Source organism: Vulpes vulpes, chromosome 3 (assembly GCF_048418805.1).
Source record: "Vulpes vulpes isolate BD-2025 chromosome 3, VulVul3, whole genome shotgun sequence".
In the NCBI taxonomy this organism is placed as follows: Eukaryota; Metazoa; Chordata; class Mammalia; order Carnivora; family Canidae; genus Vulpes; species Vulpes vulpes.
The window spans coordinates 125,431,053-125,449,776 of record NC_132782.1 but is presented as its reverse complement, the minus strand read 5'-3'; the positions used below and the strand labels follow the sequence as shown (position 1 = coordinate 125,449,776).

Sequence of the window (18,724 nt, the reverse complement as noted above, 5' to 3'; positions counted from 1 at the left end):
TAATATTCCATAGAACTTTATCAGACTTAAAAGTTCTGAAAATACTTTGTAAATTAATGAATTATTTGAACTCCAGTTAACCCCAGGGTGACTGGAACTATTAATGATGTGCTTGGAAATAGCTGAGACTCAAACTAATAAAACATATTTAAAGTGCAGTATTGCTCAGAATAATAGCATTTTCCTATCATTTCTCTAATGACTTACTAAAAAATCCATATCATCAGTCATCTGACAAGAGCAAAAAGAATATATGCTTTAAACTATTACACCAGGAAGCATTTGTCCTAGTTGGGGTGTAATCCCCAAATTTATTATAATAGAATACTTGAAATAAAATTCTGTACAAATGTTCATGACTGTGTTGATATTAAATACAAGACCATTTGATATTTAATCATTTAAATAATTTTCTCTTCATATATCCAGAATCCTTTCTTCCCTAAGATTTTATTATGTTTTTAAGAAAGCGAGTCTAATTGTAGCACTTGCTGCTGGAACCGTTTATCTCACACTGATCCCTTTGCTAACACTGTTACATGTCCTGGGAACAATGACCTTGGCCTCAACACTGTGTTCCTGCCGCTGTGACTCCTTCATTTCCTTAATAAATATTCAACATGCAATTTAAGGGTGTTTTCTGGGGCTTCTGGCCACAGCTTTCTTTCTTGAGCCCTGAGAAATGACAGGGCATATCTGAACCTGGAAATCCAGTGCCAATCCCCCCACAAAGGAGCCACTGAATCTAGGGATCTCTACAAGGCCTCCAGAGTGGCTGCATGCCTCCTAATGAAACAAAAGGCAAACTAGGAAACTATTTATACTCTGGGGTCCCTAAATTCCCTCCTATCACTTAGAGCTCTGTGACACTCCAGGGTGTCAGTGGTTCTTTTCTTCCACACTGGGTTTGTAGCTCTGGGGTAAACACACAGTGGAAAACCAAATCCTGACTTTACTCACATCTAACACTGCTTTCACATCTTTCTCCCAGGTATATATCATACTTCTTCCAGACTTCTTTCCAATTCCATTTTCTCCTCTATCTTTAAGGACTTATCCCAAAACATTCATTTTCTCAACATTGGTCTTATAGAGTCTATAGTCCCCTTGTCCTGGACCCAAAATTCTGTCTCTAATCTTACTACATAGTTACTATTCTAATCTCCTCCTCTTTTCCTGAAAGTGAAAAATAACAAGTAGACTCTCATTGTCAACCATCAAGGATACTCTGCTTTCTTTTTATCTATATGCTAGGATAAACCTGTTGCAAAATGGGGTGGTGAGTGGAGGAGGGAAAGCAAGAGGAGTCCTTCGTTTTGAAATGATTTTTAAAGCCCACCTCTGATAGGCATTAAGGAGGGCACTTGATGTGATGAGCAGTGGGTGTTACATGCAACTGGTGAATCACTAAATCCTACCCCTGAGACTAATAATACACTATATGTTAACTAAATTGAATTTAAATTAAAAAAAAAAACTTTTTTAAAGCCCATTTTTGTGAGGAGAGGCATTTCCTGCTCTCATCCATTCACTTGGAGAGAAGACCATGTAAAACAAAAGACCTCATGTCAGCAATAGTCTTTAAAAGAATCTTTATATGAACAAAAGAAGATCAACTGATTTTTGATACAGGCATTTAAATATAAATCACTTTGTGTTTGCTTTTCAGATTTTTAAAAAAATGCTTGGAGGGATGTTTTAAAAATAACTTGTCTTCGTGATGTTGTACCAGAAACTGTAAAAATTCCTTTCGTGTCTGTGAAATACATTTTCTTATATCTCTGAAATTGCCCTTAAAATGGAAAATTTCATCCTTAATATTCCCTTTTCATTTACTTTAAAGTGATAATGAAATAAGTATTTTGTTCAGTCCTTTGGAGATTGTATCTCCAGGAAAACAAAATAGGATATCGTAAATCTTCATGAAGTCTATATGAATAGAAAAAAACATATACTTTCTCATCCCTGGAAGAACATTTCTATTACAAATTTTTTTCATTTGTTTTTATTGAAGTTCGATTTGCCAACATATAGTATAACACCCAGTGCTCATCCCATCAAGGGCCTTCCTCAGTACCAGTCACCCAGTTACCCAAACCCCCCACCCATCTCCCCTTCCGCAACCCTTTGTTCATTTCCCAGAGTTAAGAGTCTTTCATGGTTTGTCTCCCTCTCTAATTTTTAAAGGATAAATATATCTAACCTGATGGGAGAATTCTATTGGATTTTGATTATAGTTCTTAGTTTTCTGACAATCAAAATGTACAATATTAAATGTATTAGGGTTTCCAAAAAGATATTCAACTGGGATTCCTGGGTGGCTCAGCGGGTTAGCGCCTGTCTTCGGGCCAGAACATGATCCTGGAGTCCTGGGATCGAGTCCCACATCGGGCTCCCTGCATGGAGCCTGCTTCTTCTCCCTCTGCCTGTGTCCCTGTGTCCCTCCCTGTGTCTCTCTTGAATAAGTAAATAAAATCTTAAAAAAAAAAGATATTCAACTGCACATTTAAACACTGAAGATACTACTATAAATATTATACTTTTTGTCATTTTCTTTTGTTGGTTTCACAAGAAAGATTTCTTTGATTGTGAGTTCTCCCTGTGGTGGCTATTCCTAGGGCCATGTCCATATGATTAATAAAAAGAAATCTATTTCTCACCATGTCTCCCCCACAGCAGAATCACTTCAGAATCTCTTCCAAAAACCCACCCAAGATATTCAACAAGAAAAAAAATTATTTTTTGGCCTGTGTACAGATAAAATAGGGTACTGTGAAAAGATGCTTGTCACAGACTGTTTTCTATTTGCAGATGACAAAAGCAACAAATAATTTTATTGTCAGAGCCTAAACTCTGAAACCATATCTGGGCACAACAGCTTGCCATTCAGAATGAGGAAACAAGCAGAAGCATTTAGAAATACATCAAGAAGCATATCCCTTCCCCCTAAGGAGAATTCCTTCTTTAGACAAAATTGAACCACTTTGAAAATTCATGCAGTGACATATAGATCAAGGTTAAGTGAATAGAACTGAGAAGAAAATTGATGCATTTCCTAGAGAGGACAGTTGGGTGATGTCAAAATAATGACAAGAAACCTCGATCCATAATCAAGCCAAATAGTATTAAAGAACTCTCTTGACATATGAGTTCTAAGCATATTAAACAACTAAAATAAAACTCCTGAAATCTCAAGGTCATTTGAGATAATGGCTATTGTGTTGTATGCTAAGACATATTTCCCTAATGGCACTACACAAATAAAATCTTATATAATTTAGCATTCCTGGTCAAAGTATGCATCATTACATACATAATTGAAGAGAGGGGAAAATTATTCTCAGGATTATTTTTGAGGAAGTGAAGATGAAATCATCTTTTAACCATACAGCAATGCATTTCAGAAGTGAGCGGTTAATTTTCTTTGAAATGATGAATTTGAGATAAACATTATCTTACTCTATGAGTGTGTATAGTACACCACATCTCTCTATGCTGAATATAGGACCGATTGTGTTTCCAGGTCTAACTTAAAATGATAATGTAGGATGATATTTTTCAAGAAGTATAAAGAGCTAACTCACTCTTCAATGATTTGAAAAAAAAAAAAACATGTTTTGATGATTTCTAGACAATGGATCTTAAGGATGTTTATCACGTTTGCCACGTGATTTTCACACGTGTGGTTATTGGTAGAGTTCCATTAATAAAGTTATTTTTATACAAACTAAGATTCTTTATAATTGCACACATACCACAATACCAACAGAACTAAGTATAGCAGATTGAACATTCGAAACAGAAGACTTACTGCCATTAGTTTACAAGAACTATAATCTCAAATACTTGATAAAATATAAGTTAAGCTAGTAATGAGAACTGGGAAGTTTATCTAGGGAAATTTGTTTGAGCCCCTTATCGTGACTATGACCTTGAAAGAGACTGCAGTGTCTCCAAAAGTTCACTTTTCTCAGCTCCAAACATTTCTACCAATCAATATCACATTTCATAATAATCACTTAGGCACAATGATCTTAAATATTTGAATTTTTAAATAAATAAAACTCATAATTTCAAATCTTGCTATTCTTATATACCATAACTAACAGCCGGAATGCCCAGGATAATTAAGCCAACCAGAATCCCAAAGCGAAGGTAACAAACACAAATCCTATGATGCCAGGCATTGTGTCAGATGGTGAGAATTAAAGGTAAATGAGAAATGTCCCTCCCCTCAGGGGGTTTTGGTCTAGTGAGAGACAAACAAATGAACAGTTGAAGTGCACTTTAACCAAGCTATGCTAAAAAGGAGGGATGAGATGCTAGGGAAGCTAGGAAGGGGGCATCATTCAATTTAGGGTGCTCTAGGATGTTTTAAGGAAAACTTCCTGAAGGAAATAATGCCTAACTGTATTGGGTCCTTTCTTTGATGTCCTATGTCCTAGAATCCAATAGCAAATACACTTTTCTTTATCTTAAAATCTTTACCTGATATGTTAATCCTTCTAATACTACAGTATGACATTGTCCATTGTAAACACGTTTTCTTTTCTTTCTTTCTTTCTTTCTTTCTTTCTTTCTTTCTTTCTTTCTTTCTTTCTTTCTTCTTTTTCTTTCTTTCTTTTTTCTTTCTTTCTTTCTTTCTTTCTTTCTTTCTTTCTTTCTTTCTTTCTTCTCCTTCCTTCCTTCCTTCCTTCCTTCCTTCCTTCCTTCCTTCTTCCTTTTTTTTGAAAGAGAGAGAAAGCACAAGGTGGGGAGAGGTAGAGGGAGAGGGAGGGAGAGAATCTTAGAATCTCCGTGCCCAGCACAGAGCCTGATGTTGGAGCCCTGCCTCACAATCCTGTGATCATGACCTGATGCCAAAATCAAGAGTCAGAGGCTCCACCGACTGAGCCACCCAGGGACCCCTGCAAACACATTTTCTAATCTTATACCTAAGTGACCTGCTTACCTAAATTCTCATGTAATCTGCATTCTCCAGCAAAATAGCTGCCAGCCACATGTGGCTATTTCCATGTTGTCTAAACTGATTTAAATTTTTAAATACTGAATTAAATGCAGTGAAGTGAAATTAACAATTTACCTCCTCAGTTGTAGTAGCTGAAGTTCAAGGCTCCATAGCCACATGTGGGTAGTAGCAGCCCTATTGGACAGGATGGAAATATTTTCACCATCACAGAAATTTTTATTGGACAGCTTGGCATTAGATAGCACCTTTCTAACTTCATGCATGGCTTCCATGGGTCGAACTTTCTGTTAAATTCTGAACTGGTTTATTGAAACAATATGTTAGTAAAATTTCCTAATTCTAGCCCTGGTGCTTACTTTATTCCTCCTCGATCTCACCAGCCATCGTGTTTTTGTGCTTTAAGAGATGAAATGCCAAGACTCTAAGAGTTAGGCAGAGTCAGTCATCGTGCAATTAATCAATTAGGCATCATCCCTGGATGTTGTTGAGCAAAGGGCCAAAGATTGAGTGCTGCAACAGCATGAAAATGCTAGGATAATATCACACCCTTGGCCAGTACATAGGTACCCAGAAGATCCAACCAGTGCTCTCTACAGTGTTCTGATTGCTTCTTTTCACTACTCCCTCAACTACTCAGGAGACATTGCTCACATCTCTAACGCTTTTAAGAAAAAGACATCTCTACCTTGTTGAACTGATGATGTGTTAAGAGATAACTTGGAATTCATTTGTACCCATTGAGTCCATTCTGAACACTATCCTGTCTTTGCAGATTATGGTAGGGGAAGGAATTCTCTACTGTTGCCTGTCCAAAAGAAGAAATGGGGTTGGACTGGAGCCCAACATCAATGCCGGAGGCTGCAATTTCAACTCCTTCCTTAGAAGAGCTGTCAGATTTGTTGGTGGGTGTGGGGAACCACAAAGAAAGGAAATGTTTTTTTTAATAGAAATGTTATATTTAATTACAGATATTAAATCTTTAAAGCTATAATTTAAATGTATAATTTTGGGTACATGATGAGTTTTACATTATGCAAAAAAACGTTAAAACAGTAAGATTTGGGCTTTGTATCTGTAATGTGTTATTTACAGCTATAGTCCTTGTTTTGAGAGCTAACCCGCCATGCATTTCAGTATATTTCTGGTCTTAGCTGTAGTTAAAGCATAAATTTAGTTTAAAATGGTTTCTCTGGATGTGTGTTCATTTTTGAAAGTGGAGAATAAATGTCAGCAATCTCCTAGTGGCCATTAGGAATGGATAACTCTTCAGAAATTAGTTTAGCCACATCAGTGATTCCATTTCAATTCTCTTGGACTGCTCATCCAGAAGTTACTGCACATGGAAATGTCACCATAGAGAACCAAACTGTGGTTATTTTTCCTTAGTTATAGCCTCTAACTTTACTCCTATTTTTTATGAGATCTATAGAAAATCAGCATCCGAATCTAACCGTTATCTAAACTCTCATCTCTTGATTAGCATATGACCATCTTAATGTTAGAATCACAGGCCTTTTGGCTTTTTTAGCTGAGTTGAGAAGTCAAAACACAGTATACGACATCAATATGAATGTTTTACATTCATTCCCAGAAAGTCAGTAAAAAACTACTTCACCTGTAACCTCTCAGCTCAAAAGAATAGGTGATTAAAAAAAAAGAGAATAGCTAATTTCATTTACTGTCTAGAAAGTAATTAAATGCAACCTTCTCTCCTGCTAGAAGAAAAGTCTGGTCTAAAAATTATGCATTAGACTCTGTTCCGCTAAGCAAGGTTCTTGGATGTGGTAATCCAAGAACAGGCCCCTTAGCACAAACTGAGGCAAGGAAAGAAATCTTTAGGACATATAGCTGATCTCAGACAAAAACTTCCCCAAGGCTGTGAAAAGCCTCGTGCCTGTAAGGATGGTCCATCCTACCCTAGAGAACAGTGTCCCAGAGTCAGCAACTCCATTCTCCGTGGGTCTGGAGATTGTCATGGATGGGTTTCCCCACTAAAGCATACTCCTCTCCAAGACCTTACATGCTGCTAGGAATCAAAATATAGAAATGAAGGTCCTATGTCTTGAATCCCAGGTGAGAGGATGGAGAAGAAATTGGGAGAGTAGTTCCTAGGTGGGGATAAGCAGAAAAGGAAAGTGGAAACCAGGTTAATGGGCAGGCCAGCAAATGTGGTCTGGAGGATTCTACTGATGAATTTCTCAGCTGCCTCTTGCATTGATTTCCATGAGCAAATCATGAGTCAGAATCCAGACTGTCAAGTCAGAGTGAATTCAGAGTGTCAAGACAATGTAAAGGAAGCTGGCTAGTTCAGATTATGTGTATGTGAGCAAAACTTAGCTCCCACGCAAGGGACTTGGAGCAGGAATGGAGTTTGAGTGTACAACCTGCATCAGAGTTTGTGGGTTTATGTTTTGAGACCGGCCCCCAGGAGACAAAAGAAAGAATTTGCACAGGGAGATACGAGAACATCATCTCTGAATTCCAAATATGCAGGAAATCTCCCATAGCCCTGTACCAAATATATGATGATTATTTCCATGACAGGACCCACCTGCCCTCTTCTCTGTTTTAATGAGTATTCCTGGTATGACTGCAGCTTGTAGTGAGTTGGAACCAGTTCTGCAGGGTTTGGCAACTGTGGCTGGAGTCAGGAAGTACTGGGGAAAGAGCCCTGAAAGCTCAGACATGCTAAGCAATTTTAAATAATTTTGAATTTTCCTTCATTGCCCATATTTAATCCTTCTCAAATCACACAATTGGTCACCTTTACATGTCCCAGGTGTGTGACAAGCGACCTATGGTAATAATATTAAGAATGGGTCCTATTTTTACCAAAGTGATGAAAGTACCTCAAATGACGACCTTGGAGACACTCACTGCCCTTATTTTGGCAATGAGTATCTGGTTTAAAGGTTTAGGGATCCCTGGGTGGCGCAGCGGTTTGGCGCCTGCCTTTGGCCCAGGGCGCGATCCTGGAGACTCAGGATCGAATCCCATGTCAGGCTCCTGGTGCATGGAGCCTGCTTCTCCCTCTGCTTATGTCTCTGCCTCTCTCTCTCTCTCACTGTGTGCCTATCATAAATAAATAAAATAAAAAATAAAATAAAATAAAAAAATAAAGGTTTAGAAATCTCCTATACTAATTTTCTCTAAATAAACTCAGAGAAAATGATCTCAACAGATTTGAAGGTCACCACGGAAATGTATAATAAACATGGTTGGTGACGGCACAGCATCAGCATGAAGCACTAACTTGATCACAATTTCTTTTCCTTTTGCTTATAGGTGTTCATGTGTTTGGACTGTGCTCTACGGCTCTCATTACAGATATCATACAGCTCTCCACAGGGTATCAGGCACCATACTTTCTGACCGTGTGCAAGCCGAACTACACCTCTCTGAATGTGTCTTGTAAGGAAAATTCCTATATTGTAGAAGATATTTGCTCAGGATCTGACCTTACAGTTATCAACAGTGGCAGGTTAGAAATTGAGATTTTAAAACTTCCTGTGTCAGTGTTTTCATTGTTCGTGAATAGCATGGAGTATTGTTTTAGGCTTACATTTGTCAGTCATAATGATTTTGGTTTGCTTTTTTCTTTTCTGTGTTTTTAATTCAGTGATTCCCTTAGTTATACCATAGAAACTCTTTGGTGGCTCATTCCAAATCCTTCTGTCTCACAAATTTCAGCCTCATATTCTTACCACTAATCTTCATATCATCAGATCCTTTCACGTTTTCTGATCTACTTATGGTTTTAGGATATCACAATTAGTTTCTTTTAGGATGTTTACAATTAGTCATGACTTATTGTCAATACGCATTCCTTAAGTGGAAGACTAAGCATCAATATCTTATCTCCACTGTGTGCTTTATTTTTTAAACATCATGTGAATTTTCTTTCTGGTAGAGTTTTCTACGTACATCTTCTTTGCATAAACCCAGAAGATCAGTATAGCTTCTAACCTTGCATTTTAGAAAATAAAAGACAGAAAAATTCAAGAAAATGCCAATGCATTAAGTTTTTTTCAGTCAGTAAAGTAAAAGTTAAACTTTTTTGGCAAGAGATAATGTTTTGGAAGTTCAAAAGAAATAAACTACAGAAGGACGAAGGGCAATAAGTGATTGCTATAAGAATTGCATTTGTCATTCAGTGAGTTCTCAAAATTGTTTTGAGTCGAAAATAAGTAAGTACCCTTGAAGAAGCAGACCTGATATTATGTAATTATACACATTCAAGTTCTCATGGTCCATTCAATAATTTTGAAGGTACCTTTAAGGCCTATGTCCTCTATTCTTTCTCAGTCTTTTTACATATCTTGTCTGTGTTAAGTGGTAATCCTTTTTCTTGGGTACCAAATAATTAGGAAAACATTAATATAACTGAGTTTTATCTTTTTTAACCTTTTTTTTTAACCATTAAAAGAAATATTTGTTTTTTTTTCTTTCGCCTGTCCTTTTCAGTGTCTCTTCCATATCCTGTGTTCCACCTCCCCTACCTTGCTTCTTAAATCATTTAACTAAATAAGATGCTCTGTGAGTCTTGAGATGATAATTATGTAAAGGTAGAACATACAAAGAAACATTTTGTTAAAATTGGGCTTCTTGTGTTTTCTAGAGTGTAAAAAATACATTTAGACCCATTGCTGTGAGAAAACAATGTTGTCTTTTAAAGTCTTATGTAAATAAAACCGTATATTTAGGAGCATAGGAAAAGCTTCAAAGCTTTAAAATCCTAGGTTTTATGATTTACTTTAAACTGACATAATTCGAATACCAAAGAACAATGATAATGTTTTCCAATCCACTTCTACTTCCAACCATCATTCCAATGGTGTAACAAAGTGATCCCCTTCAAGTTGGCACTTTCTATTGAAAAGCACATTTCTACTATTTAATTCTAATGGTGATTAGCAGTGTTTATTTTATCACTCAGATCTTTCTCCAGAAAACTAAACAGAAATTAAAGTTATCACTTATTGCCTTGAGGCTTTTAAGTTGAACATTTTAACCATCCAGTGTTCTTGAGAGGATTGTTAGCAGTGGATCTGAAATAGGAGGCATAATTTGACTGTCTTCCTTTGGCAGAAAATCATTCCCTTCTCAACATGCAACCCTTGCCGCCTTTGCAGCTGTGTATGTTTCGGTAAGTCACTGGCTCTTTTTCATTGGTCTGTGTCCTGGGGAAAATCAGAGAAAGGACTGTTGTCTCCAAGTGACTAATTAGATTATATAGCTGTGCAATCACTGAACAGTAAACTTGAGTACAGCAATCCTTCAACACAATTGCATTGAAAGCAGAAATTGGATGATACTGTACATGGTATTATAGTAAAAGAAATTTTCTACACAGTCTTCGTATTTACTCAGCCTGGTATACCTTCCATGTAATATACCTCATGGCAGGGTATTGTGAACTACATGAATGTTATAAATGCCCAAACCGAAAGAATTGTTAAGCACACACATACACACACATACATATGTGCTTTCCTTTCAGTATTTATGTAACAAGGAGTTCAAAGGCAGTCTAAATGTGATAAATGATATACAATGAATTGTCATCACATCTGATTAATACAATAGTCCATCAGGTCTTATGTAAGAAAAGTGGGTTGAAATTATGTGAAAAATAACACAGCAACTAAACAGTTATCTGGCTAATTCTACTGCTTCACTTTGTCTTTCAAACTTCCATGTAATTAAATGAGATCTGGTTTTTATTTGACGAATTTTGCTATATATTTCCTCTTTTTCAGGTATAGAACATAACCATGGCAAGGGGAATGGAAGAGTAAAATTAATGTCAAGTGTACCAGTTAGACTTTGAGTCTAACTTTTTAATTTGATTATAATTTAATAGTAAAATGACCATTCTAACATACCAGATTTCTTTCATTTTTCAGATGTACTTCAATTCCACATTAACAGATTCCTCTAAGCTTCTCAAACCTCTCTTGGTCTTCACCTTTATTATCTGCGGGATCATCTGTGGGCTCACACGGATAACTCAATATAAGAACCACCCAGTTGATGTCTACTGTGGCTTTCTAATAGGAGGAGGAATTGCTCTGTACTTGGTAAACAATTTACTATTCTTATTTGATAAACCATAGTTTAAGTGGAAAACATGCATTGAACATTTTTGCACTGTAATAATTTTCTTGCGATGTAGTTTATAGTCATCAGAAAATCTCTGAGGCATCTCCATCCTGTGCCAAAACACATATCCCGCTTTCAGCAAAATAATTTTTTTAAACCCATACCATGGACCAGAAACTGCAACTTTAGGATTATTGCATTTTTACACACACACACCTGAAAGGGTCAAGGACTATTTTTGCTACTATAATTTTATAGATGAGGAAAGTAAATATTAGTGAAAGTAAAGGTTTGGTGGAAGTTTATATAACTTGCCCAAGAACACAAATGTAGTACTAGGATATGTTAGCACCAACTAACACTGAATTCTTTAGCAGTACTCTATTTTCAAGCCTGATCTTCCTTCAGAAGAAATATTCTCAGCATAAGAAAACTGAAATTGCCCATTTCATGCATTTGTTCATGCATTCATTCATTCACTCATTCAATATCTGATCTGTGCCAGGTACTATACTCAGCATCAGAACAGTGAGAAATAAGATATAGCCTTGAGGAGTTTTCTGTTTAAAGACTGATAATAAATTTAAATAGTTGCAATATGCTAAATGATATATTTTGTTCATTTAGTGAACAAAATGCTTTGGGAATAGCAAACTGAAGAAGGAAGTTAGAGAAGCCTTCCTAAAAGTGATGTGGTTTTTAAGGAATAAGAAATTTTTTTCTTATAGTAAGGAAAGGAGGAAGGCCATCCAAGCGGAAGAAACTGCACATGCAAAAAGATGGATGTAGGAGAGAGTCAAGTATAAGTGGAAGGTGAGGGACAGGAGGAGTAAGAGGTAATGGCCAGGTTTCTAGCTCGGAAGACTGGGCAGATGGTGACTTCATTAGTGGACCAAGAACATGATGGAGGAAGCAGGTTGGTGGAGGTTACCTCAATTTAAAGATCAATAGACAATAAATAAATAAATAAATAAATAAATAAATAAATATCAATAGGCAGTTGAAGAGTTGCATCTGGAGCTCAAAAGGGCAATCAGTAGTGGAGAAATAGACAATGATGACAAAAAATAGTGGAGAAACAGAATGATGACAAAAGTAGTAAAAACACTGAAGCAAGCGACTATTTTTCATTTTTATAAACTAGCATGGTCAGGATTGTCACTTCAAATCTCACACTTATGCATATGCTTTCTTCAGTGGAGGAGAAAGTGATCAAAGTAAAGTTAGCATGCCAGGGACTGCGCGTAAGCTTGGGTTTCCCATGGGAGTGTTGACTGGCAATGTGTGTCGCAGAATAAGCAAGGAAGACTGAGAACTGCCTCTCTCAAGTTCATGCATTGCCTTTGCATGGATGTGATTTCATCGTGTCCTGGAATTAGCCTGGGCTCCAAACTCGGAAGGATTTGGGCTTGAATCTCAAATACCTCACATTTGGCTGAGTTACATAATCTCTCAGAACCTTGTTTCTTCACTTATCAAATGAGAAGAATACTAGTTATTTCATATCATAACAAGGATGGAGCAACTATTATTAAGCACAGTGCTGGGCACTGCATGCTGAACAATATGGGCAGAGGTTACTTACTGTCTCGTGGACAATTTTCCTGAACCTACAACTTTAAATAAAATTATTAATAGAGCATTAGGTAGGGGCTGCACATCCTGAGAACTCTGGCAGTGAGAGCATATATGGATACTATTTAGAAGAAAATTTGAACCAAGAATTAAAGTAGTTGGAGAGGCAGAAGCTTGACTTATTTCATTTCTGTTTGTACCCTATGCCCTGAAATTGGAAATTCATCAATTCTAAGCCAATGCTATTGTAAATTGTTCAGCACTCTATAAAATGTTAAATCATTGGGATTCTTAGGTTTAATTTGAAAAGTGTCTACCATCTATGGAAATTAGTACCCAAATAGCTATCTGCTGCTTGCTCATGTCTAAATAAGCACCTCATAAATTGAAAATCCAACAGAGATTTAGTCTTCTCTGTATAAAAATTCTGACTCCAAATGTTGCCATATCCAAATTTTTATCCCCCAAATCTAAAATAATAAAAAATTAGTAGGTTGAGTATGAAGATAAGATTAAATAAAATGTAGCTCAAGTTTAGGGTACTAAAACACTGAATTGATCAGCATTGAATTGATCAAATATTACTTCCAAACTTAAGACCAAGTTAAAGGAAAGAATGTAGGTTCTCCATACTAGTCATGTCTGCCCTCTCTCTTGAGAACACTCTGTACAATGCTGAATACACAGGGCTGTGTTTGATCTGAGTTTTAACAACATTCGTCCCTGACCTCACTGCAAAACATGATGGCATGTTTTATGAATGATTCACTGTTTTATATTTTTCACACATCTCCTGCTTTCCATCATAAGGTGTGATTGAAAATGGAGGGTAAAATAAATCAGTTAAGCTATTCAGGGTGTCACTCGACAAGAGGTTCCTAAATCCAGAAAAATGAATTGCCTTGAAAAGCAGAAGAATATCCTTATTTTTCTCATTGTCCTTTTTTCTCAAAATATACAGAGGATGAGATTCACCCAAACATCCAGTGGGATGGAGAAAGGACAAAAGTCCAACTAATAAAAAATAATGGGCTCCTTATTTCTGAACAGTTAGTTCAAGGATTTATGATATAACTTAAATAAATTATGTCCTGAGTAATTGTAGTTTGGGGTTTTTGTTATTTGTATTAGTCAATGGTATGGAGAGAGCACCTACCTTATTTATATGCTTCAGTGGGTCCTCTAAGACAAATGCTTAGTGATCACGTCTTCTAGTGCATGGTGTTCATTGTTTCTCTTAAACACTAGGGCCTGTATGCTGTGGGGAACTTTCTGCCTAGTGAAGAGAGTATGTTTCAGCACAGAGACGCCCTCAGATCCCTGACGGACCTCAACCAAGACCCCACTCGAGTTTTATCTGCCAAAAATGGTAGCAGCAGTGATGGAATTGCTCACACAGAAGGCATCCTCAACCGAAACCACAGAGATGCTAGCTCATTGACAAACCTCAAAAGGGCAAATGCTGACGTAGAAATCATCACTCCACGGAGCCCCATGGGGAAGGAAAACATGGTTACCTTTAGCAATACCCTGCCCAGAGCCAACACCCCATCTGTGGAAGACCCTGTCAGAAGAAATGCCACCATTCATGCCTCTATGGATTCTGCTCGATCAAAGCAGCTTCTCACCCAGTGGAAGAATAAGAATGAAAGTCGGAAGTTGTCCCTGCAAGTTATAGAGACTGAGCCTGGACAGTCACCACCCAGATCCATAGAAATGAGGTCAAGCTCAGAGCCCTCCAGAGTGGGAGTGAATGGCGACCACCATGCTCCCAGCAATCAGTACCTCAAGATCCAGCCTGGCACTGTCCCCGGGTGTAACAATAGCATGCCTGGAGGACCAAGAGTATCCATTCAGTCCCGCCCTGGGTCCTCACAGTTAGTGCACATCCCCGAGGAGACCCAGGAAAACATAAGCACCTCTCCCAAAAGCAGCTCTGCTCGAGCCAAGTGGCTGAAGGCTGCTGAGAAGACTGTGGCCTGTAACAGAAGCAACAGCCAGCCCCGAATCATGCAAGTAATAGCTATGTCCAAGCAGCAGGGCGTCCTCCAAAGCAGCCCCAAGAACACTGAAGGTAGCACGGTCTCCTGCACTGGCTCCATCCGCTACAAAACCTTGACAGACCACGAACCCAGTGGGATCGTAAGGGTTGAGGCTCACCCAGAGAACAACAGGCCCATCATACAGATCCCGTCCACTGAAGGTGAGGGTAGTGGCTCCTGGAAATGGAAAGCCCCTGAAAAGGGCAGCCTTCGCCAAACTTATGAGCTCAACGATCTCAACAGAGACTCAGAAAGCTGTGAGTCCCTGAAAGACAGTTTTGGTTCTGGAGACCGCAAGAGAAGCAACATAGATAACAATGAGCATCACCACCACGGAATCACCACCATCCGCGTCACCCCAGTAGAGGGCAGCGAAATTGGCTCTGAGACGCTGTCCATCTCTTCCTCCCGCGACTCTACCCTGCGGAGAAAGGGCAACATCATCTTAATCCCTGAAAGAAGTAACAGCCCTGAAAACACTAGAAATATCTTCTACAAGGGAACCTCCCCAACACGGGCTTACAAAGATTGAATGATGGTGTTCAATCACTTGATCCCCAAAAGACCACGTGTTGATTCTATCTGTGCTCTGTTCCAGCGGATTGAGAAGACTTCTCATCAAACTGGGTCATCTACCATCAGCCCGGAACTCAATGACTCTTGAGAACTATTACATTCAAGCTTGTAGATTTCACATCAAGGGGAGGGAAAAGCACAATGCAAGAACCTAATTAATGTGATAATGTGAAGAATCTTAAGACCTGTCTTCAAACTCAAAAGATTTGCAGAAGGCAGTATCAGAAGAAAGCGGTTTCCTTCAGTGTATACTATATTACTTCCTGAATGTGCCAACTTTAGGGATTTTTCTTTATAATTGGCTGTGGGAATCCAGAACACATGTTTCCCTACAGCAAAGGCCATGCAGTATTATATATTCATTTTGCAGAATCTGCACCTAAAGCTCAGTAAGGGTGGTGCTGATTATTATAGTACATATACCATGTAAACTCTCAAATTCTATTTAGCTGTGAAATAGTGGTGTGCAATTCCTTGTCAAAGAAATGCTACTGTATTAAGAAGATGCTGGCTGCTTTGTGTTAGAATAGGACACCCCGCAGCTTCTCTGTAGTGGCTCTGTCACAGTCAAAAAATGAAAAGGTTTTGTGCATTTCTTCAAAATTATACTTTCTTCAACAACAAGAATTGTGTAGAAATATTTTAAGTGAGAGGGAATAACTAATACATTTCTACATTGGTTTTTTTTTTGCTGCTTACTTTTTATTTAGGTATAGGTACTATTAATGATTCTTAGTGAGTAAATTTGCATAATTTTAAAAATACATTGTTTTAGAGTCTTTTGAAATTGTGATCATATTTTGCATTTTATGGTTCCTCCTTTATTTATTAATTAAAAACTTCTTTTGGTGTTATGGGTATGTTTTTCTATTTTTAAGTCAAGAATAACAGTTGACATTCCTTGAGCAAAATACATCGCTGTGAATTTATAAACAAGAAATCTGAACCAACACTTGACATTGTGAGTTACATTGCCAGCAATATTGGTTGAGTCTACGCTTGGATGTCTCCAACCAGCTGGCTTCGGTTGCTATCTTAACAAGTAATCCAAAAACTTCATTTTGTTCCAGATTATTAATTTTTATATCCTAATAACCAGTAAATAGTAGAGCAACAGTAGTTGGGTTTTACCTTCTTCCTTCAGATATTTTTATTAATTGGACATCAACTGGAAGAATCTGAAAAAAATGCAAATTGATATTTGAAAGTATCTCACAGTATAAATTAAGAATGTATTTCTTCAAAATCTCTAAGTAGGCACAGTTTTAGTGCTTAATATGCAAACAACAGTTTTGCTACCTATCCTGAATAAAGCCTTCAGCCTAAATCAACGAAACCAATATTATCAATAGGAAGAAGATAAAACCAAAACATTTGGAAGTTTTTCCAACTTAAAAATTTAAGTATGGAGAAATATTTGGTTCTTGGAATTTAGTATCAAACCTTTTTTTACACCATTTCTTAGGAATTCTAATATACACTCGATGATTGCCAAGGGGATAAAAGGTAACAACAAAGCTGGTTGATTTGATCTGTTTCATTTTCAATGAGAACAGAAAGAGTTGTTTAGAGATAAAGACTGTCACATCATTATCAACTTCTACAGGAAAAGGGCAAAGCTTTCTAGAGTCACCAACCTCCTAAAGCATTAGGGATTTAGCTGAAACCAGCAGAATTGAAAACTCTGGCAATAAAATATGATTCAACTATATCCCTTCTGGCAATTTCCTTCTCAGAGAGGGGAGTGGGAGTAAAACATTGCCTTCCCCACTTCTCGCTACTACCACCGTCACCACACTCCTACTGGCTTTTGCCATTGCATAGAGAGAAAGGTGGACTGGTTTTAGTACTCTGAAGAAAAAAAAAAAAAAAAGCTGCAGCATTTCAGGTGCAGTAAGATGTTTCCTAATCTTTCCTATTTCTTAACAAAAGATTTTAAAGTACTTCTCTAGTCATTGAAGGGTTTTTTTTTCTTTACATAAATATTGATATATTCTTTTTCTACTCAAAGTGCCAAAGGCTACAGTTTTTAATGACTGAACCAATTGTATCACATTGTTAAGGAAATATAATGATAGTCGCTAGAACTCAGACCTCTGCATGTATATTTGATAATACATCTTTTGTAAAAAAAAATTACAAAAAAAATATTTGTTTACATTCCACTGGTACCTTAATTTAAAACAAATGAGACTAACAGGTGGTATCTCTTCTTAGTGTTCTATTTATCTGATTTGCTAATGAGAGCACTTCTTCCTGTGTTAGGCTGTGCTTTACTGAGAAAACCAAGTATTGAATAAAGAGAGTAATTATCTTTTTAAAGTAAATAAAATTATGAAAAAATATATATAATATATATAAAGTATCGTGTTTAATAAAATGTTATGCAATGTTTTCCAAACTGATAAAGTTTGTAAAGTGCTATAATGTATTTTGTTAAGTACAGATTAAAGCTATTGTGTGAGTATATTGTGCTAACATCATAGAAATAAAGATTAGATTTCTTCATCAAAATTGGAACATTTTGATTTTTTTACTTTAGACAGAGTGTGAATGGATAATAACTTGGCTTATGGGAAAACAGCTGAGGAATTAAGAATGAATCAGAACTGATTATATTCATAATTGTTTAGAAGAAAGAGTGTTACACTCACAAAGAAAAGTTTGTCAAACTATGCCATAATGTTCCCTCATCATTTAGAATTTCTATTTTATGCTTATTATAGGAGCTCATTTAGATTTACTTAGACGTAGATTTCTCACATGTCAATGTTATAAAGTGTAAAAACAAAAATATGTCAGGGCCAATTGCTCTGAATCAATTTTTGACGAAGCGTAGCTGATGTGCCTCTTTTCCCCAATATTATGCCCTCTGTGCCAGCTTTTCTTTAAAAGAATGCTCTAAAAAAATAAAAAATAAAAAAATAAAGAATGCTCTACTGTTAACTCCAGGATTGTTTCCCAAGCCATTCTTATCTGTTAAATGAATTTTACTGCTGACACTCTGTACATTTCACTAGAAGGTACTAACACAAGTTTTTAGACCTCAACCGGGAATTATGTTTTACTCAAATGATCCGAAAGTGGCCCACTTACTGAAACATGAAGTTACAGTCGTCCAGTAATGCTACCCAGTTCATGCATACCAGGCAACTGCATCACGATTGTCACCTGGCCAACAACCACGGTATGATGCTATTCATTATAGAAAATACGTTGATTTTGGAGATGCTAACATTTGAATAATGAAGTGTATTTTATAATGGTTGAAATACAATATTGAAAAACTGGGTCTTGACTTTTCATCTCTAAAATGGGGATGTTTGGCTCTATTATCCTTTCTAAAAGATATCCTAAAGTCTTTTCTAAATTTCTCTAGATAATTATTAAGCATTTTATCCAGGGAGCAAAGACTAGTGTCAGAAGAATAAGAAATAACTTGCTGGTCTAACATGACTAA

At 37.0% G+C, this 18,724-nt stretch overlaps 1 protein-coding gene across 6 annotated transcripts in view; it reads left to right on the top strand.

Moving 5' to 3' along the window:
• The window catches only part of PLPPR4 (phospholipid phosphatase related 4), a 40,224-nt gene extending 22,446 nt beyond the window's left edge, over window positions 1–17,778 (top strand). For all 6 annotated transcript variants that reach the window (XM_072754524.1, XM_025996552.2, XM_072754527.1 and 3 more), the window contains 5 exons: window positions 5,742–5,871; window positions 8,255–8,450; window positions 10,058–10,115; window positions 10,876–11,049; window positions 13,895–17,778. In XM_072754524.1, coding sequence (XP_072610625.1) covers window positions 5,742–5,871; window positions 8,255–8,450; window positions 10,058–10,115; window positions 10,876–11,049; window positions 13,895–15,220 — 1,884 coding nt within the window. In that variant the 3' untranslated portion in view covers window positions 15,221–17,778. The remainder of the gene's footprint in view (window positions 1–5,741; window positions 5,872–8,254; window positions 8,451–10,057; window positions 10,116–10,875; window positions 11,050–13,894) is intronic.
• Window positions 17,779–18,724: the final 946 nt, after the last annotated feature.